Below are 22,665 nucleotides of genomic sequence, written 5' to 3'. Positions count from 1 at the left end.
TTTTCATACCGTCAAATATGCCAGCTGCCTTTACTTATCTTTTGATGTTGATGCTTTTTAGGAAGTATTATCTTTTTATTTCAACAGAATTGCTTGTTAGTATGTTACCTTTTAGCAGCTTGGCCATGAGGAGTAAGGTGCTATGATTTTGTAGGAAGGCACTAGACTACAGTCCAGTACGATAGAAATGTTGTTATGTCTGTGGGTAATGCTTACATCATCGAATGTCCACTCCAAAAGAAATATATTCGTCACAAATAATTGTAGTAGCACTATCTATTAACCAAATATATATACACATGAAAATAAAAATATCTTTATAGATATGAAGCAAAGAGATATTATATATACACTTAATATTAAATGTGTTATGAAGAGAAATAAAAGAAGAGATACTAGATTTATACTTATGAAGAAATACTACACACTTGATATTCATCTAAAAATAATGTTACAATATCAGAAACTGCATTTTTAGTATTTACATATCCATATCTGCATAAGTTCTGAGTTTTATTAAGTTGAGTGAGACTACAACTAGGCTAGATCTATCTTAATAATAAGAGAATTTATAGCTCAAAGGATTTGATCCCTTTTGGGCCTTGGCTCTTGATAGATCTGGGGTTAACATGGATCTACAGTGGTATAGTAAACATGTCAGCATGTTAAATATATGCTTTTGGACAGTTTCTATGAAAAAACAAAGTCGTCTACTTTATAGAAACTAACACTGACTTGTATTTTTTTTGATTGCAAAGATTCCAAATGCAATGGCACCAGTGGAGGCCCTCATAGAAGTATTGCTCGAGTTTTGTACTCTTAAAGAGGTAAGTGGAATTGCCCTCAGCATAAGACCTATTTTAGTTTTCTTGTAATATCTTCTTCCATATTTGTGAAGATGTAAGTGGAATTGCTCGCAGCATAAGACCTATTTTAGATTTCTTGTAATATCTTCTTCCACATTTGTGAAAGAAATTTAGTTCTTTCTTGGCTCTATGATGGTCTTGTTTTCTGTTTGCTTCTTGTTCACCAGAACCTACATATGGAGCCTAAAAATAACTTTCTTATTTTATCTTAAATTTCAGCAACTTTGATTTTCTATTCAATGGTAGATGCAATGGAAATGCCATATGATGCTAGAGAAAATGAAGACATGATATTAGTAGTGTTATTGTTGATGGTTTGCTATATTTGGTTCTAATTTGATAATGGTGTTGCTGTTGGAGTTGCTATATTTGTTACTAAGTCATGCCAATAGGATTTGGAACGCACACCTGAGATCTTAAAGTATTCTGGCAGAGTGCAATCTAATTACTAAAGGATATGCTTATGTATGTGGAAACTCAATGTACATAGAGGATATCAACTAATGTAATCCAATTCTAGTCTTTGGAAATAAAGTAGAATCTGAAAGAGATTGTCCACTCTTCTTTATAAATCGTATTTCTACACTTTCCAAAGCAAAGGCTACCTTTGTAATTTTCGCCTTTTATCTTTTTCCTCAATTGTCGATTCTCTTTTTCATTAACATGCTTTTGTAATTTTGTTATCTCGTGAGCTCACATCTCTAGATTTACTTTTCTCTTGTTCCCTTGCTTGTTGGTTCTATTGGCCATTGCTCATCCATTGCAAGTGCTCTTCTTGCTTGTCACTTAATTTTTAATCTTGCCATTTGTTTTGATAATGCTTATTATGGTGATATGTAGTCTTGATATTTATCTGCTTTTTGGTAATAATATTGCCTCTTAACACTTGATTTGTCAGACTTAGATAAGCAAGGTCAACACTTGTAACAAACTAAGGGAAACCCAGGAGGAGACCTGTTACCATTCATTTTAGTAGGGCTGCTAAGGTCCTGGCAACCTTGCTAGATGGGCATAAATAGGGCAAGGACCCAATGTCACTTTAGCTCAATCCCGCACTATTTAGGCCCAAGACCCCCTAAACTGTGGAATTTCCATGAATTCATCAACTGGAGTTTAATCTTCTAACTTGTTAGCAGCTTATTTGTTTATGACAAATAACGATTAAATCACTGATGAATTCTTCACAATAAAAACGCTACAGAATTATAAACTGGAATTGAGAAATAGATGCACACACAAAATAAAAATGACACCAATTTTTTTGGACTAAACGTCCCCAGAAAAACCGTGAAGGGAAAATTAGTGCAACAAATGAGGGTTTATTTTATTATGCAACAAATATAGAGAATTATAATTGCTGGCCTTTCCGGCTCATCTCCGACAATTTTTCTCAACTGAAAATATATATTGCGAATAATCTTTTCCCTTATAGCAACTTCCTTGGCCCCTCTCCAACAAACTCGCATTTCCCTGCTAGTTCCCACAACTAGATTGGAAATGTGCACTTCCTGCTCAGATGAGTTCGATTTGCCTCCGAAACTCATCCAGATGAGCCGTCTTGCCTATCTTAGCTTCTGGAAACAATTCGCTAGGCTTCCTAGGACTTGATTTGGGCACTAGCAACTGAATTGATCCCTCTCTTCGCAACTCGTGCTGCAGAATTCATCCTCCCTTTTCCTCCTCTAGAAACTGGAAAACCTCTTCAGAATTTCTGCAGAAATTCTCCCTGCTGCAAACCTTGCTACTCTCCTTCCCTGGCTCAAACTGCGGTCTCACTGGAAACTTTGAATTGGGTAGCTCGATCTACCTTGCTCACAACTGATGACACTGATGCCTTCTCCAAGCCCTTCGACCTGCTCTTATATTCTCTCGTTGGAGTCTCAATGACCACGATTTAATCTCCATCGACGATTGAGATCAATTATACTTCATCAATAGAAGTCTCTAGAGCAATCTTGAACATCCTCAATTAATTAACTTTAATATACCATTTTTCCCAAGTTGGACTTAGGAAATGTTTTAATTATGGCAAATTAATTTGATTAAGGTGTTTCCCAAGCTTATCTCGCAAAACCGTTTTTGGGATTTGGAGATCTAGTGTTCCTTAGCCTCTCAACATCATCTAAAACTAGAACACCTTTCCAATTCTACACAAAATAACATAAACAACCAACAAAGGAGCCCTAAAATATCCCCCAACAACTCCGATTTATGTCTAGTGCCTTATATGGAGTCAATGGGGTGCAGGTGTTCTTGATCTATCTGCTGTCTTGCGTAAAAACAATGTAGATTTCTAATAGCAGATGTTAATAACAAAAACCACACAAAAATATGTGCCATGTGACCTCTGGATTTTGGTCTAATAAGATTATCCTAACCAAATTTATAATTATTTATCAGTTCTCATCTAACTTACCAGGAAACGGAAATGGATATGGATCCAGATTTGGATTCAGATACATATGCACCAGATTTATGAAAAGGAAGGATTTAGAAATGGTGGGGAAATGCCCTTGGCAAAAATGCAATAACTTTTTTTTTTTTAAATTTTTAAAAAACATATTCAATGTTAAAAATCAAAACCATTCATGAATCACAACATTAGCACTGAAATCATTAGATAATTTATAAATTTGAAGATTGAAATCATGATGCATCATGCTTTATAAAAAAAGGATAATTGTAAATACAAAATTTAATGTCTCATCAATGATCACTATATTGATATGATGATAGAGTAGGTCTAACTACATGTCCAAAAATGGGTCTACATGTGTTGATTTTCGGTATCTACAGTGGGTATTCAAATCAACTCTTTAAAAGAAATTAAAATTATTAATTTTGGGCTCACGTAGGCTCCAAAGAGACAGGTCAAACCTGTTGCCACACTATCTAGCAGGGATCCTGTTGTCACCTAGATTGTACAGGTCAATGTGACCACAACTCAGGGCGGGGGTAGTTACTCTGATCCCTGCCCTCTCCGTTCTAGTTGTCTCCCGACAACAAGCTATGGGGGGTGATGAAAACTTGACTAAACTGAGATGGGGGGTGAATTCAATTTAGTCCATTCATGGACATTAAAATTCTTTTCATTAATCTAATTGACTGAAACATTACATGAGCAACTTAACAAATAATGACTAGCAGATTGAACATGTGAACATCAAGTAATAGGCAAATCAAAACATCTCCCCAACACATATTGACACCAGATATAAGTGGAAACCCATAAAGGGAGAAAACCACGATTTTATTATTGTTGTGATGCAAAGGCAAGCTCCTACTCCTTATTACATTTGATTCTATGTAGGCTTCAACCTACATGAGGCTGCTAGCTCAATTTTCTACACGCTGCAACATGCAAGGAGGCTCCAACTCCCATATGTTTTCTGTTGGCTACAACACACAAGAGGCACCTACCTCAATAGGCTCCAACCTGATGTTTATCAATTCACTACTTGAAAGGAGACTACAATCCATTGATGCAAACAAGAAACAACAATGTGCTGGTTTACCAAGTCATAAATTCTGCATATCTCCATCTTCATTTCTGCCTCTTCTTCCCTTCAAATCTGCTTCACATAAGCTTCATATGTGCCAGGTAATTAATGCGTAAACCTCAATCAACTCTCACACATTCTCCCACTCTCTAACATACCATGGCTTCCAAAATCACATCTTTAATAAAGATAGTTTATTGGTTGTTTATATCCCACATAGGAATATGAAGTGAATAGGCTTGACTCTTTGCCTTCCACTCATTCTTCTCCAAACTCATCATATCTTGAATATTAGAACACAAAAATAAATAATCCATCCAGTATTAATATAAGCCACATGTAATGATTAAATGCATCAACCTAATGCCAACATCAAATGACAATATTTGTCGTTAATGCATCACAACAATCTTTGTAACATCTTTGCCTTTGTCTTGGACTTGCATCACGACATCTTCATGTCATTGTCTCAACCTCCTTGAGTCTTGTCTTGTTTTGCTGTCATGGAGTTTTGCCTTTGCTGTCATGGACTCTTCCCTTGCATCTGATCCGGATTTAAACCGGAACGCAACAAAATACAGAGATAACCATATACACAAAGATGCAGCGGAAATAACACTTCATTTCATTAATGTAAAATACTGAAATATGCTTATAAACAGAAATGGAAATAAACCAGCTAGGGCGATGGTAGCTTATCTCTGAGAAGAGATGTGCTGCTACATGCCTCTGAACAGTGTTACAATGAGGCTCGAAGGCCTATTTATTGTTGAGAAATAATGGAAAACCCTAAACATCCAAAAACCTAACCCTAGAAGATGAAACACCAAACTGTGGGCCCCGTTTGGGTAAATTGGTACATCAACTTTCTGGGGTCGTAACTTTGGCATACGATCTTCGTTTGACGCGCACAATATCTTGTTAGAAAGATCTATCTGAGAACTATAACTTTGGGAAGAGCAATATCGGTCCATGGACCCATGTTGCTCCTAGTTTTCCCAAAAAACATCGTTTAGGGCCTCAAAATCGCTCCGGAAGTTCAGGACTCGAAAAACTGCTAAAAATAGTAAACTGTGCTACAATTAAGGAAACTGAAAAGCTGAAAGAAACAATGGTGGGGGTCCAAGTGGATTTGGCGGGTGGCCACCAATATCCACCTGGATCAATCCTCCCCCTTTAGGAAGCAATGGTCTCCATTGCGTTGAGTTCCTCCATGAGATGATGAAACTTCTGCTGAACTTGGTCCCTGGTGAGCCACTTGCCCTGGTGAAGGAGTTGGTCTGCTTTGACAACTCGATACAGTTGGATATTCTGTTGGCGAGTGTGCTTGATCTGTGTGTCCATGTTTGGATCAGTTGCAGCTTGTTCCATGCAATCTGGATTTAACTCTGTGTATGTGAGCTGTTCTACAATGTTAGATGTGTCTAGTAATGGTGGAAAGTATGGACGAAGGTGGTCCACATTGAACACTGGGTGCAGGCCAAGGAATGGGGGAATGCTGAGCTCAAATGCATTATCTCCCACAGCCTTAGTAATGGTGTATGACCATATCGGAGTGGTCTGAGTTTGCGATAGGCTCCGGTAAGGCATTCCTTTTGCAAATGCAACCAGACTTTGTCGCCCACCTGAAACTTGTGTAGCACTCGATGTTGATCATGTCCCTGCTTGTACTTGGCATTTGATTTCTCCAGATGTCATAGACCTGCCGGCGACTATGTTGGATGTGCTCAATGACGCTGTTTGCCTTATCTGTTTCGGACTAGACATGAGCCGAATTTGCGTGAGTAGCTGCAAATGGCATGGCCACATCAATGGGACACAGTGGCTGGAATCCCAAGCCCACCTGAAAAGGGCTATGGCCAGTCAAGTTGTGGAGAGCCCGGTTGTAGCTGCGCTAACATAGGGGAGGCTCTCGTCCCATGTGCATGGATGCTTTGAGTTGTACATGCGCAGAATGTGTACGATCATCTTGTTGACAACCTCTATCTGGCCATCAGTTTGAGGAATGAACACTGTGGACTTAGTGAGTTTGGTGTCCAGCATCGACCAGAGACTGGACCAAAACGTACTGAGGAACTTGCTATCCCGATCTGAGATGATAGACTGTGGGATCCAAAATTATACCCACACTCGTTCAAAGAAGAGTTTAGCAGTGGCTTCTGCTGTGATATTCTTCTTGTAGGCTGCCATAATGGCCATCTTCGAGAACCTATCGACGACCACAAAAACATAGTCGTTTCCATGCTTAGTGGAAGGAAGGCCTGACATGTAATCCATGGAGATGGATTCCCAAGGTTGACTCGGGGTACGTAGCGGGGTATATAGGCCTTGCTTCTTGATGGTCGGTTCGACAATGGTGCAAGCAGTGCATGATTTGATGTACTTCCCGACATCCTATCGAAGATTCGGCCAATAGAAATAATTCTACAGTACTGCCACCGTTTTCTCGACCTCGAAATGCCCAGTAGCCTGACTGTAGTGTGCTTCCCAAATCATCTTGGCCCGCTCGCTTGAAGGAACACAGAGGTGACCCAAGTGGCATAACATGGTATCCTGGAGGTGAAAATCTGGAACATGCTGACCCTCCAAGAGTGTCTGGTATGTGTGGCCGAATTCTGGGTTTATTTTGTAGAGAAGTGGCCAATCAGAAGTCTCGTCCCCACAAGAGTTGAGCACGGTGGTTAATGTTATGTTCGGTGGTCGACTGAGGCATTCTGCAACATTATTGGTGTTGCCCTTCTAATACTTGATATTCAAATGGAACTGTTGCAGGTATGTGGACCACTTCTGATGGGGATCATTCTGCAATTTCCCTTGGGTCTGTATGAACTGCAGGGGACGGTGATCTGTGTGGATGACCGTCTCCTTCCCCAAAATGTAATGCTTCCATTGTCGGTAGGCCTGCATAATGGAATACATCTCTTTGTCATAAGTTGGATACTTCTGGGCTGTGTCTGAAATTATCTCACTGTGATATGCCACTGGATGCCCGGGTTGAGTAAGGATTGCCCCAGTAGCATAGTCAGAGGCATTTGTCTCGACCTCAAATGGTTGTTGCAAGTCTGGTAATGCGAGCACTAGTGCCGAGCAGAGGCGATCTTTCAACTCTTTGAATGCCTTCTGTTGAGATTCAGACCAAAAGAATTCTTCTTTCGCTCCTCCCTTGGTGACTTGACTCAAGGGCCAAGTGATATGAGAAAATCCCAACACGAACCTGCTATAGAAGTTGGCAACACCTAGAAAGCTGCGGAGCTCTGTCAGAGTGGTTGGAGATGGACAATCCTGAATGACTTGGATCTTGGTTGGATCCACATGCACCCATTGTTCATTAATATTGTCCTAGATACTGAACCTGGGTCATGCCAAAAGTGTGTTTCTCCAAATTGGCACATAACTTGTGTTGTCGCAGTGTTTGGAGAACTTGTTGGATGTGGTGAAGGTGCTCTTCCCAACTCTGGCTAAAGATCAGGATGTCATCCAAGTATACCACTACAAATGAGTTGGTGAATTAGCCTCATGAAGGTTGCAGGAGCATTCGTCAATCCGAAAGGCATAACCAACCATTCGAAATGGCCCTCCTTGGCTATGAAGGCAATCTTCCACACATCGGAGGTTTCGACTGGTACCTGGTGATATCTTGACTTCAAATCGATCTTGCTGAAATATTTTGCCCCCCCCTTAAGTTGGTCCAGGAGGTCCTCAATCTGTGGGATCGGGTACCTATTACGAATAGTGATCTTGTTCAACGCTCGATAATCAATACATAGTCTCCAAGTCCCATCCTTCTTTTGTACCAACACGATCGGGCTCCCACAGGGCGATGAACTCGAACGGATGTGACCTTTCTGCAGTAGCTTCTGAATCTGCCTCTTGATTTCATTGTTCTCTAGAACGGAGTGCCGATAGATTGGCCCATTGGGCAACGACGCACCTGGGGTTAGATCGATGGAGTGCTTGATCTGATAGTGCAGAGGAACCCCTGCGGGGGAGGTGAAGATGTCCTCGTACTCCTTCACAACCTTGTCCATTTGCAGTTGTCGTACGGAGGGGCCCTGTCTGGAGGTCGTGGCCACCGTCTTCTTCTTTCCTTGAGGGCGTATCATCAGGAAAACAAATTTCCCGGTTTTGGAAATGAGCTTACTGCATTGTTTTGCAGTAACCAAAGAGATGGTGGTAGGCGGTGCTTCCTCCAATATCCTGTATAACTTATTTCCCAAAGTAACAATAACAGCACGGGGCCTTGATTCATACACAACATGTCGCTTCCACAAGTATGCTTGTCCTAATAATACATCACAAACTTCAAGGGGAGCAATGTCACACAATACCTCATCCGTGAAGGGCTTGATGTTGTATGGAAGGCGACACTGCTGGCTCACGCGAAGATCCCGTCCTTGGTGAAGCCACCTGATGGTGTACGGTTGTGGATGTGTTGTGGTCGGTAATCCCAGCTGCTTCACGGCCTCTGCCGAAATGAGGTTCTTTTGGCTCCTGCTGTCGACAATGAACTGTAGCGGGGGGCCCTTTACCCACATTTGGGAGTGGAAGAGACGCTCCTCCTCTGGATCTATGGGTTCCTCCTTCTGGATCTTCGTGGTGGCAATGGTGGCGTTGGGCTCCGCATCGATAATCTGCTTCCCTTTGTCATTCCCCTTGTCGGATTCTGACTGAGAGTCGGAACATGCATTTGATTCTGAAACCTTTAGCTCAGCCACTAGTGACTGCTTGGCCCGACACTTACTTGTGTTGTGAGTGGAGCTCTTATGGAACTCACACCACTTTCTCGTGTCCTTTTTTGGATTCACAGTGCTGTTCTTGGCTTGCAGCTTTGGCGGGTTGTCTTGGGCCGCCCTGCCTTGTCTTTGTCCTTTGTTCTATGGTTTGGGGGCACCTTTCCCTTACTTCAGATTCGCAGATCCAAAGTCTCGCTTATTCTGTTTAAACTTTTGCTCGACCCTGATGGCATATTGGTATGCCGTGCCGAGCGAGGAGATGTTTAGGAATTCTATTTCTTCTTGGATTTACTTGTGTAGTCAGCCGCGACATTTAAGTACCAAATGCTGCTCCGAATCCTTGATACCCAACTTTGTGCGAAGGGTATGGGAAATATTGGTAAACTTTGGCATGTCTTGGTCCCTTCCCTACCGCAGCGTGGTCCACTCTATGTATTGATCCTCATAGCTTCCGATAGGGTAGTACTGCTCCTTGATGGCATCCCAAAATGAATTCCAAGTGGGTGTGGCCGAAAATAGTGAGCCCGTACTTTCATCCTTCTGATCACAGTAGGTTTCCCACTAGTCCTTGACGTGGGGGGCTGCTTTGAGAAGAGCAAAAATAATCTTTTCCCGACTGGAAAAAACATGAACAAAAAAATAACTCTTTAGCAGATTTAACCATTTATTGACGACATCTGCGTCTATCTGACCCTCGAATATGGGGATTTCAAAATTAACTTGTACCTTAAACGGTGTGGCGTTTCCAAAGTAGCTGTTAGAAGCCGATGCGTCGCCCCTGGGTAGCCGCTGAAGGATCTGGGAAAAGCTGTCCATCATCGTGTTCCTTTGTCGCTCGAGGGCTTCTTCGAGCAAGATTTTGATAGGATCTTGTTAAATTATGGTATGTTCTATGCTTAGAGCAGTTTGCTTATTTTTCTTATTGTTAGCCACAGATTAGCAAACACATGTACATTAAGTAAAGTGTAGATAGAACATTAAACGATCAACAGAAAACAAGCCAAGACAAGAGACACAAGATGTGGCGGCTAGCTAGGGACAAATCCCAATATGGGGAAACCCTTTGATCAAATCTTCTTTTATCCTCAATAATTCAACAGAGAGAAATAATACAAAATCTGATTTCTGGAATTTTATATCAGCAACAACAAACTCTAGATCAACAAAGTCAAACTTGGTCAAACGAGTTGAAGTTGGCCTCCAATATGCTTGGTCATTTTCCAGTCAACATGCCCTTGAACAGCCTGAAGAAACAGTCCTTGAACAACCCCTAAAGTACAGTCAAATTGCAGATTTCTGAAGTCAACTTGCAACCCTAAACTAGGGCAGTCAACACTGGTCAAACCAGAGGTCAGATCACCTCAGTTTTCGTGCCAAAAATTGTAGCCTGCCTAGGAGAAGTAGCCACACCCAATCCGTACCTCTGGATGGTCAATGCTTGGTCAACGCTGGTCAAAGAGGTGACCTGTTGTCTTAGCGTTCTTTCTGCATCTTTCTTGCCTTATGATGTCTTCCTTTCAGCCACACGTGTGAGAGAGAGAGAGGCTCTTTTCTGCGCAGGAGAGAGAGAGAGAGAGAGATGAGTGAGTGTGAAGTGTCCAAATGAGGAGGAGGCATCTTATATTTATATGCAAACGTTGAAGATGAATATATGTCACTCTTGGGCTTTTGAGCCTACATAAGTTTGCCGGCCGACCTTGACAATTTTTCCATAATCAAAATAAATTCATATCTCCATAAATACTTATCGGAATCGGATGATCTTTAGCTCAATCCTACACCTCTCGAAAAGAGGAATCTAGGAAAAATATCAGCAGCCATAAATAAGGTGACCCTCATGGAGTTTGGCCCTAGTTGCCAATTTTAACACTCCCTCTCAACTAGGGAGAACTCCATCTATAATCCGTCTGAACGTCGCTACTATTCATCCATCAAATGCACTGCCCTACACAGCTTGACCCCTGCTTTGGTCTGTTCTGCTTTGCTTTGGTCTGTTCTGCTCTGCACGAACTATGAAGAAGAAGAAATGATCGAGGATGTATCATACCATCCTCCACTGACCCGAAGTCAGTCTCACAGTGTGTACAACTCTCACTGATCCTAGATTAGTATTATTGATCCCAGATCAATGGAGGTCATCCTAGCATAGGGAATATGGTAGATACAACGATGCGTCCGTTGATAGAACTACTATGGTCCCTATCCTCATTTCCCTTCTCATTGATCATATGAGAGGTACTTCCCATGAGACCCAAGCTGCATGGGTAGGATGCCTCGACAGGAGAACTAATCATCCTGTCCAGACTCCATAGGAGAACGAATCATCCTGTCTAGTGGATGCCACAGAGAACTAATCATCCTGGCCTATAGGAGAACTAATCATCTTGTTCCACAGTTGCCACGGAGAACAAATCATCTTGGTCCATAGGAGAACTAATCATTCTGTTCCACAGTTGCCACAGGGGAAGGTTGTACCTTTTACCTTGTACATAGTGCACAACCAAGGGATGGTGAGTCGTCTTGTGGTCACATGTCGCTCCAAGAAGTACCCCGCGCCCCCCTGGAGCTCTCAGAGCTCAATACATCATACTTGACCCTCATGAGAGGGTCTCTGAATGACTCCAAGTCATTCTTGGAAAGTCAAGAATTTGACCTTTCCCAAGGGCTTTGTCAAAATGTCAATGACCTGTTCGTCTGTACCGATATGTTCGAGCCTTATAGCTTCTTGTTGCACCATATCTCGAATATAGTGGTGCCTGATATCGATATGCTTGGAGCGATCATGGAATACGGGATTCTCTGATAAACGAATCCCACTTTGGTTGTCACACAGGAGCACGGTGGTATCCAATGTAAATCCAAACAGCTCACTGAAGAGCTTTCACAACTAGACTGCCTCACAAGAGGCCATTCTAGCAGTAATGTACTCTGCCTCGGTGGTGCTCAAAGTCACCGACTTCTGCTTCCTGCTCATCCAGGATATCGAGGCAGATCCCAAAGAGAAACAGCACCCGGAAGTGCCACGAAGATATCTCCACAGATTCTTGGCACCAATCCAATGTGTGTGGTGAGATTCAACCATATGTTGACTTAACGTGTTGACTGCAAAGAATATATCCGGACGGGAGTTCACCAAGAACATCAATGCTCCGACAAGTTGATGATACTCAGTAGCATTTCGTAAAACAGGTCCAACAACACTACCGCTTAACTTCTTGAATTCAAGCTCCATCGGGGTAGTTACGGGCTTGCAATCCACCATACTGAATCTTTCTAATATCTTCACCACATATTTTCCTTGAGATAGGAAAATCTCCCCTGACTTCTGCCAGACTTCAAGTCCTAGGAAATAGTGCATCAGTCCTAGGTCCTTATCTCAAACTCAGAAACAAACTCCCTCTTACATTTGTGAATGAGAGGGTCTACACCTGTTAGAAAGAGGTCGTCAACATATAGTACCAGTATGAGAGGTTTGTCATCTTCGACCTTAAAGTAAAGGTTAGGGTCCGCTTCACTCCTAGTGAATCCTAGCTTCATCAACTAACTATCGATCCTCTCATACCATGCTCGGGGTGCTTGCTTCAGTCCATAGAGAGCCTTCTTCAACCTGCACACATGAGATTCTTGATCATGAATCTCAAATCCTTCGGGTTGCTCCACATAGACCTCCTCTTTGATTGAACCATGTAAGAACGCAGTCTTGACATCCATCTGATGTAGGTTCCATTCTTGCAAAGCAACAAGGGCTATGATCAAGCGGATGGTGGTATATCGGGCAACAGGTGCAAATATCTCGTCATAGTCTATACCTTCCTTTTGAGAGAAGCCACGAGCGACAAAACGAGCCTTATACTTTTCCGTACTTCCATCAACTGCATGCTTTATCTTGTAAAGCCATTTTGAAGTGACAACTGCTTTGTCCTGAGGTCTGGGGACCACATCCCAAACATCGTTTTTCATGATGGACTCATATTCCTCGGTCATAGCATCCTTCCATACTTGATGCTTGACAACTTCTGTGAATGACGAAGGCTCATTTTGGATGATTGTGCTCATGATGGTCAGGTATCCCTGATACCTGTTCGATTTCTTACTTTCCCGGAAGGTTCCTCTGGGTGCCATGAAGGCCTCTTCCTAGAAGAGGAAGACTCTTGCGGAGGAGGATCAATAGGGTCCATAGGTTCTTCCACATCGGGCATCATCTCATCTTCCTTTTCCTTCGGTTCACTGGTGTCAGCTTCTTTAGATCCTCTTAGAGTAGGAAGATTGTCTACTTTGCTAAGAGCCATATCTTCGTCAAAGGTGACATCATGGCTAATCTCGACTTCTCTTTGATCGGCCACATAGATTCTATAGCCCTTAGTATTTTCGCTGTGGCCCACGAAGATTCCTTTCTTTCTAGATGCACCCATTTTATTCCTTTTCTCCTTCGGCACATGAAAATATACAGGGTTTCCAAAAATTCTAAAATGAGATACGTCAAGTTTCTTACCAGTGAACATCTCTTCGGGAGTCTTGGAACCCAATGCTTGATGAGGGCATCGGTTTTGTACATATACGACGGTGTTTGTAGCTTCAGCCCATAAAAACTTCAGAAGTCTTTGATCATGGAGCATAGCACGGACAACTTCCACAATCGTACGGTTCTTCCTTTCTGCCACACCATTCTGCTCAGGAGTATATGGTGTAGTAGTCTCCCTCTTAATGCCAGCGTCATTGCAAAAGTCATGAAACTCATTGGATTCATATTCAGTCCCATTATTAGTCCTTAAGGTCTTGATCTTCTTCTTGGTTTGATTCTCGATCAAGGCTTTGAAGTGTCGAAACCAGGAGAACACTTCATCCTTCTTTTTCAAGAAGTATATCCAAGTCTTGCGAGAATAATCATCTGTAAAAGTGAGGTAATATGAATATCCTCCCAAGGAGTTCACAGGCATCATACCAGATATGTCTGAGTGAACCAACTACAATATATCGGAGGTCTTGCTTTGGCTTGAGGGGAATGGTCCCCTTTTGAGCTTTCCTTCGGCACATCCTGGACATACACCTTCTTGCTCTACTTGGAATTCGGGCATCCCTGTCACCATTTGTCTCACATCGGGTAGAGCTTTATAATGAAGGTGAGCAAACCTTCGATGCCATAGTTCGGACTGAAGAGATGTGTCACAAGACATGACACCTAGCGGACTTCCTCCGACTTGATATAATGAATCAACTCGAAACCCAAGAGTGAAGGCATCTTTAATATTCTTTTTCCACACACGTACCTTGCCATCGCTGAAGGCCACCTTGTAGCCTTTGTCTTCTATTGCCGAAATGGACACCAGGTTCTTTTTGAGATCAGGTACATATAATACATCTTGTAAGTGGATTGTATTGCCCTGATTCAATTGAAGAGTGACATTTCCTATGCCTTTCAAGGGATATTTTGAATTATCTCCAAGAACAATTTCCAGGTTGGTTTCCTTCTCCATCAGATTATAGAGAGCTTCTTTGTAACAAGTGAAATGCCTTGAGGCACCACTATCAATAAGCCAATTTTCCCAGAGAGTCCGGGGGAGCAGTGGTAGATAGAGCTGCTAGTAGATAATATTTATCTTGCTTATTGTTAACGGTGTTAGATTCATACCTGGAATTTCTTGCCTTCTTGAATGGTTGTCCTCTTCCTTGATTTCCGACACTTCTTTTACCTTTGCCATTTGACCTGCCATTCCTTTGATTTCCTTGAGAGGGATTTTGATCATCGTCCCAGTGTGAGTCGCTTTTATTAGGGCACTCCCTAGCATAGTGACCTGTTTTATTGCAATTGTAACATCGTTCTTTTCTTCCACCCTTTGGTCCAGGCTTTCCTTTGAATTTAGCCCCGAAATTGTTTCTTCTTTTAGCATGAGAAGAAAAGGCAGTGGGATGACCTTTAAGTATGGGCATTTCTTGCTCTTCCATCCTTGTTTCTTCTTGAATGCATCTTGCCATTAATTCCTCAAATCCAGGAACTACATTATTGTTGAGAAGAGTGGTCCTGAATATATACCATTCAGATGGCAGTCCTCCAAGAGTTGTGAGTGTCATTTCCCTGTCAGGAATTACTTCCCCAATAGATAGGAGATCGTTCTTGATCTCGGTGATCCTTAAGAAATATGCTTGCATACTTTCATCTTTGCCCTTCTTAATTTCCTTCAATTTATTTCTAAGAAACAGGACTTGATTTGCATCATTAACTTTAAATAAACTCACCAATCTATCGTAGATTTCCTTGGAGGTGTTCAGCTCGGAAACACAGGCCACTAAGCGCTTGTCGATAGAGTCTCGAATGATCTTCCTTGCTTTGACTTCTCCCTTGGTCCATTTGTTTCTAGCAACAACGAATGCATTTGATGGAGGCTTAACTATTCCGCCTCTCACATGGTCCAATACTTCCCGCTCTTCTAATGTTAGATCGAGAGACATTTTCCATCCGTGGTAGTTAGACTTCTCACGGAGTTTGTCTTCAGCAGGGAAGTGTGTTGAGGACCCCATGTTTTAAGACTGCCTGCCAATCCTTCTCTTCGGTGATTGCTCTTGCTCTTGCTTGGGCTTTGTTTTTACCTCATCTCTGATACCATGTTAAATTTTGGTATGTTCTATGCTTAGAGCAGTTTACTTATTTTTTTTATTGTTAGCCACAGATCAGCAATCACATGTACATTAAGTAAAGTGCAGATAGAACATTAAACGATCGACAGAAAACAAGCCAAGAAAAGAGATACAAGATATGGCGGCTAGCTAGGGACAAACCCCAATATGGGGAAACCCTTTGATCAAATCTTCTTTTATCTTCAATAGTTCAGCAGAGAAAAATAATACAAAATCTGATTTATGTAATTTTATATCAGCAACAACAAACCCTAGATCAACAAAGTCAAACTTGGTCAAATGAGTTGAAATTGACCTTGAATATGCTTGGTCAATTTCCGGTCAACATGCCCTTGAATAGCCTGAAAAAATAGCCCTTGAACGGCCCCAAAAGTACACTCAAATTGCAGATTTCTGAAATCAACTTGTAGCCCTAAACTAGGGCAGTGAACACCGGTCAAACCAGAGGTCAGATCACCTTGGTTTTCGTGCCAAAAATTGTGGCCTGCCTAGGGGAGGCAGCCGCACTCAATCCATACCTTTGGATTGTCAACGCTGGTCAAAGAGGTGACCTGCTGTCGTAGTGTCCTTTCTGCGTCTTTCTTGCCCTAGGACGTCTTCCTTTCAGCGACACGTGTGTGTGAGAGAGAGGCTCTTTTTTGCGCAGAAGAGAGAGAGAGATGAGTGAGTGTGAAGTGTCCAAATGAGGAGGAGGCATCTTGCATTTATATGCAAACGTTGAAGATGAATAGATGTGACTGTTGGGCTTCTGAGCCTACATAAGTTTCTTGGCTGACCTTGACAATTTGTCCATAATCAAAATAAATTCATATCTCCTTAAATATTTATCGGAATTTGATGATTTTTAGATCAATCCTACACCTCGCGACGAGAGGAATCTAGAAAAAATATCAACAACCATAAATAAGGTGATCCACATGGAGTTTGGCCCTAGTTGCCAATTTTAATAGATCTCCTGCCCCCTTGTCTTTCTTTTCATCCGCCATGGGAGGCCGTCGGGATTTGTAAGGCTAGTCTTGCAAAGGTTCGACCAGTTCAAGCCCTAACTCCTTATATCTGATCTCATTGGGGACATGCAAAGAAAAACAGAGAGAAAAAGTAGACCGCTCTGATACCACTGATCCGGATTTAAACAGGAACGCAACAAAATATAGAGATAACCATATACACGAAGATGCAACAGAAATAATACTTCATTTCATTAGTGTAGAACACTAAAATATGCTTACAAACAGAAATGGAAATAAACCAGCTAGGGCGATGGTAGCTTATCTCTGAGAAGAGATGTGGTGGCTACATGTCTTTGCACTGTGTTACAGTGAGGCTCGAAGGCCTATTTATTGTTGAGAAACATTGGAAAACCTTAAACATCCAAAAACCTAACCCTAGAAGATGAAATGCCAAACTGTGGGCCCTGTTTGGGTAAATTGGTGCATCAACTTCCCGGGGTTGTAACTTTGGCATACGATCTCTGTTTGACGCGCACAATATCTCGTTAGAAAGATCTATCCGAGAACTACAACTTTGGGAAGAGCAACATCGGTCCATGGACCCATATTGCTCCCAGTTTTCCCAAAAATCGTCGTTTAGGGCCTCAAAACAGCTCCGGAAGTTCAGTGCCCGAAAAACTGCTAAAAATAGTAAACTTTCCTACAATTAAGGAAATTGAAAAGTTGAAAGAAACAATGGTGGGGTCCAAGTGGACTTGGCGGGTGGCCACCAATATCCACCTGGATCAGCATCACAACAATTTTTTCCAACAAACCACTCTTCAAATCAGTGTTCTACACAACTCTTGCAAACAGTATTGTTCTGCCAAGCCATCAAGCATACCAAGCATAACTCGCTTCTTCGTCTTGATCATAACCATACATGCTTGTTGCTGATTCTTTGCTACTCTTTGCCTTGCTGCTACTTTGCTTCTCTTTTGCCATGCTACTGCTTCTTTGCCATCAATGACAATAATGCTATCAATGACAATATTGCCATCAATTTCCCCCTTTGGCATTGATGACAATACTGTGTTTCTACTCCTTTTGTCCAGGAAAGAATTTATCCTCTATACCTTTGCTTTGATACCCCCCCGCCCCCTTGACATCAATGGCAATGGGTTTCTGACTGAAGGTGAAACTTCCTGTGTAAATGTTCAGAATAATGGTAGTAATGGAAGGCCATAATTTTGATGCCAGGGATGCATGCTAACTTTGATAATCTTTCCAAAAAATATTGAACCATTTTATCATTGACCACATACAGAGAGGCCTGAATTTGTTGAGTCTCATATGATGAAAATGTATAGAATCACATACAGAAAGCTCATAAAATCTGGGACTCAAGAGCAGATCCCAATACCAAGAATAAATTATCATCATCATCAACATCTGAAAAAAACATTGAGCCACTGCTACATGTTTTTCGTCGTACTGTGATACAAGTTGTTACAAATTTCTATCCCATATTTCTGCTAGGTTGTAAGGTCAATCTGAACCTTAGGAGAAACAATAATAGGAGAGTCTGCAAAATGAAGGATTGGATCCCTTGAAAGCTTGCGTGCTAAGTAAAAGGATAACTTATAAAATTTGTTGATGATCATATAATGGGCTACAACAGGATTGAATAAGAACAGTTTTATAGGGTGTATGATAGCACACATCATGAGGTTGGCCTTTCTGCTGAGGCAAGGCTTTCAGAAGAATATTATCCAAAGATCCCACCCATTAAAGGAAAATATGCTACACATCATGTCATAAAACAACTCTTCCCAATATAATAGAAAATGCTTCTGACACTCTTTACCTACGACTTCAACATCGATTTCTGTCAATTGGGCTTTTATTTGCACAAGGAGAAACTCAATGATCATGAGGTGGCATGTTAATACTTCATGTCTATTTAGGTGTGTAGCTTCGACGTCTTGGAGAATGACTACTACAAGGACTACGCCTGTCAATATATGCCAATAATGCCAATAGTATATCGCATCGACTTGGTGCTTCTTCCAATAGTATCGACTTGCTTTTAAAAAAATTGTAAAATAATACAAATAACTTTGCTGTCAGCTTCTAAAGCTCTATTTCTATCACCTTCCTCCATCTAAAACCACAACATTCAATACGGTGTAACATTTCAGGATTCCTTGCTGCTCCGATGCTGTACGAATGTTCTCATTATTTATCTTTTGCTGTGGAAAGGTTACAATGGCAAGAGCAAAGGGACTTTCACTCAAAGTAATGCCTAAAAATTGTGAGCGCTTTCTCTTAATGCGTATTCAGTTCAGAAGGTTGCATGTTCAGTTCACGTTGGGTTCACCGTATCAATAAAAAATATTAATGCTTCTCATGCTCTCCATACATCAACATTTTCTAATGACTATTGTAAATCAGTGAAGGCTGCTATATATTCACTGCAATACCAATTTCCAATATGCTACTCCAATACATATATAAAATAATTCCTGCCATACTAACGACGCAAATGACACTGATTCCATATGATATAAAACTTGAACACTTTCCATGACTTATTGAACGTTCTTCAATGAATACCCCTTGATGGAATCTTGTTTCATTTTTATATATCACTATGCAAGTAGGATTTGAAAATATTCTCCATAATCAAATAAGCAGATACCACTAAACTTAAGTAGATTGCACATGTTGGAATTCAAGTGGGATAAAAAGCCAACGAAGCCTTTTGAGAAGGCTGAAATGACTGGATTAGATGTAGTACAAGTACATGTATATACAAGAATGAGTACATGTGCTATGACCAGTCATAACTCATCAACGAGTATTGAAAACCAAATCCTTTCAAACATACATTTTAGGGTTCTGCGAACATACTTCCTTTCTCCATTCCTATTTCCAATTATGCAGCAACATGGTATGATACCATTTGGATAGGTTCAACCTTCAATGCCTTTCTACTCTCTACTCAAGCTCTCTCTACGATTTCATACAAGAAAACATCGACAAATATGCCATTAGTGAAGTACTTGCAGCAGTATGAGACCAATGTTGTGCCACCATATATCAACGTAGAAGGCCGCAATTCATAATATAAAAGGCAATTGATGCGGGTTTGTTTCCTCAGTCTTTGATTAAATATTCGAGCACTTTGGGATAACTCAGCTGATGTACACTGAGGAGAACTCTCAATGTCTTCATGATTGACATTCAAGTCTTCATTGCTAATCATCCTAAAAGTGTGAAGGACCTCCGCATTATCTTCATACCCATACCTCCTATTAAAGTAGCGCATCAAACTAAGAGCCATTGAACCTGAATGCTTTGAACTTTTAAACACTTGTTTCACGTCCTGAAGTCTTCCAGCTTCTCCATACTTCGTCGCATATAGTCGATGCTGCCATCCTTAGAGTTTATGAATGGTTAGGTCAGTATAACTGATGCCATGGCATACTCCAGTAGAGGACGGATATGATGGGAGCACAAGAGATTAGGAAGGATAGGATGATTTTAGAATAGCTTGGGAACCTAGTTGGAGCAAGGCATGACCATTAAAATTATAAACCTAGAAGTATTCAAAAACACCAATTTTATAGTATCCTTACATTAAATAAGAATTTAACCTTGATACGCAACCCTAACAAGAATGTACTAATCGCTAAAATAAGTATTGATATACGGTAAAAACTCTAACTTCGGGACGAAGTTTTCTGAAGGAGGGATGTATGTAATGACCCATCTTTAATATAGAGAGCACAAGAGTATTAGCATGCATACAATGCATGCATATGATAGCTACATATGCATGTATTGCACTAATATATATATTCTAAATTAACTATAAATGTTGAAAATCGACACTGCCTCAGATAGGAGTTACACCCTCACCCGTCACCAAACATATTGCTTAAATGTGTCATAATTAAGGGGCAAATACCCTAAATAATTTCAATAATATAATTTTTAAGTTATAAAGTAAATTTGGTTATAAAGAAATAAATGTAATATTTAAAGTTAATTATAAATATGGTTATATATTTATATATTCCATAATATTAATAAATTATATTAAATAATTATTAAAAATGAAATTTAAATCAAAATAAAATAAATGTTATAAACTATGGGCATTTAAAGAAAACTAATAAAAATTCTAAAGGTAAACTAACACAAGTCAAAATCCCTGTAGCTTTGGACAAATGAATTACACGTTATAAAAGGGGGAAGGTGTCACCATGTAGGAAACGGTGACCGCCAAGAAATGTTATACATAGATAGAAGAGGAGCATGAAAAATGAAGGGGGGAAAATAAATCTGTTGGAGGGAAAGCCAGGGGCTAGATTTTGGAACTGAAAATTGGAAAATCTTCAGCTGTTCTTGGAGTTTTGGACATGGGGGCCAGTGGACTTCCATTTCGAAGTTCTCTGGATCTGGGAACCGCAGAGGTTGATCCCAGATAGGCAGGGAGAAATCAGTTGGTTTGGTAACGGAACCAGAAAACTTGGAGCAATGTGATCGACACTAGATGGAAGAATCAGGTACGCAAATGCAATTAATTTGATAGAATTGTACAAAAATCTGTCCATCTTGTTGAATTTTAATAACAATCCTTATATTTGGCATTTACAAGAAATGTGTCAATCTTGTTGAAATTTAATATCAGTCTTTACATTTGGTAATTTAATATCAGTCTTTACAGTAATTATCAAAACAAGAAAATCTTCTTGCCTTTCTGATTTCCTAACAGGTAGTAGGTGGAAGTACAAATCAAAGTTGTGACAAGAGGACTCTCCCAGAAATAGGGATTTGTGATGAGAGATATTGTGCTAGATGAGATCTAGACTCAAAAGGAGCAAACATGTCAACAAGCTTGAAGTATGATTTGATCTATGCTGGAAAGAAGTTAGTGGTGAATTCCAAGACAAAGTATGATTGGATGGAAAGAAGTACAAAGTGAAGGATTGCCTCAGTAAGAGGGAAGAAGACTATGAAGGGACATCTTGTTAGGTGCACCTCTATTATAATTTATTATCTTTATGATTTTTGTTCAAAATTGTATTAAATGAATGTAGATATCGTCTTCCCCGGTAAAAGAAGTGTACATAAGAGCTACTTGAAGCTGGTAAGAAGAAGTCTTATACTTGTAAGCAGAGAGATGGCTTTGTGCAGGCACCTAAAATTTGATACCCTTAGATCAACATTAATCCTATATATATGATGTGCTTTTAAGATTTTTGACGATAACAAAAGAAACAATGTGTCAAAGGGAGCAACATTGATTGAAAAGATTTGTTTTATAGGGAGTAGTCAAGGCTTCCTCATGAACTCTTGGTTTAGCTTCAGAGGGAGTTGATCTTTGGATATGAAAGGAAGATAACCAATGCACTTTAATAGCATCAGTGGCAGAGGGAGAAACCAAGATTGCCATGATAGGATCTGTTCTAGAAAGATCACCCAGTTAGGGTAACTTGAAAGTAGCCAAGATGATGGATCAAGAGAGGGAAGAAGATTAGGCTATGGTTGTGCCAAGGCATATAGCTGAACCAAGTTTACTTGGGAGCGGGAGCGACATTTTTAGAAGCTCCCGGTTCGGCAGCGAATATATATATATATATATATATATATATATATATATATATATATATAGATATATATAGATAGATAGATATATATTGATGCATGTATGTCAATAAAAGCATGTAGAATGATGAATTAGATATAATAAGCATAAAAATATAGATTGAACCATATAACATCCATCATCTAGAAGTTATAATCTTCATCAATCACGTCTACAAGTTAGTAACATACAACATATTGAGTCTCATGAATCATCAATCTTAAAGTTTCATGCTTTCAAAATTCAATATATAATATTTATCATCATTGATCACCAAAGTTGTACTTGTAAGCTAAGTGTAACCATTACAACAAAGAATATCTAGCATGAAATCAAATGTTGTGAAAT

The 22,665-nt window shown here is 40.4% G+C and overlaps 1 protein-coding gene across 4 annotated transcripts in view; it reads left to right on the top strand.

The window, feature by feature from the left end:
- The window catches only part of SUV2 (protein dimerization), a 233,334-nt gene that overhangs the window by 129,145 nt on the left and 81,524 nt on the right, over nucleotides 1–22,665 (top strand). For all 4 annotated transcript variants that reach the window (XM_089433467.1, XM_089433473.1, XM_089433461.1 and 1 more), the window contains one exon: nucleotides 759–827. In XM_089433467.1, the coding sequence (XP_089289593.1) occupies nucleotides 759–827 (69 nt within the window). The remainder of the gene's footprint in view (nucleotides 1–758; nucleotides 828–22,665) is intronic.

This window comes from Pinus tabuliformis, chromosome 6 (assembly GCF_031772625.1).
Source record: "Pinus tabuliformis cultivar Carrire ecotype Pingquan chromosome 6, CPIR1, whole genome shotgun sequence".
Lineage (NCBI taxonomy): Eukaryota > Viridiplantae > Streptophyta > Pinopsida > Pinales > Pinaceae > Pinus > Pinus tabuliformis.
This window is presented reverse-complemented; position numbering and strand designations above follow the sequence as displayed.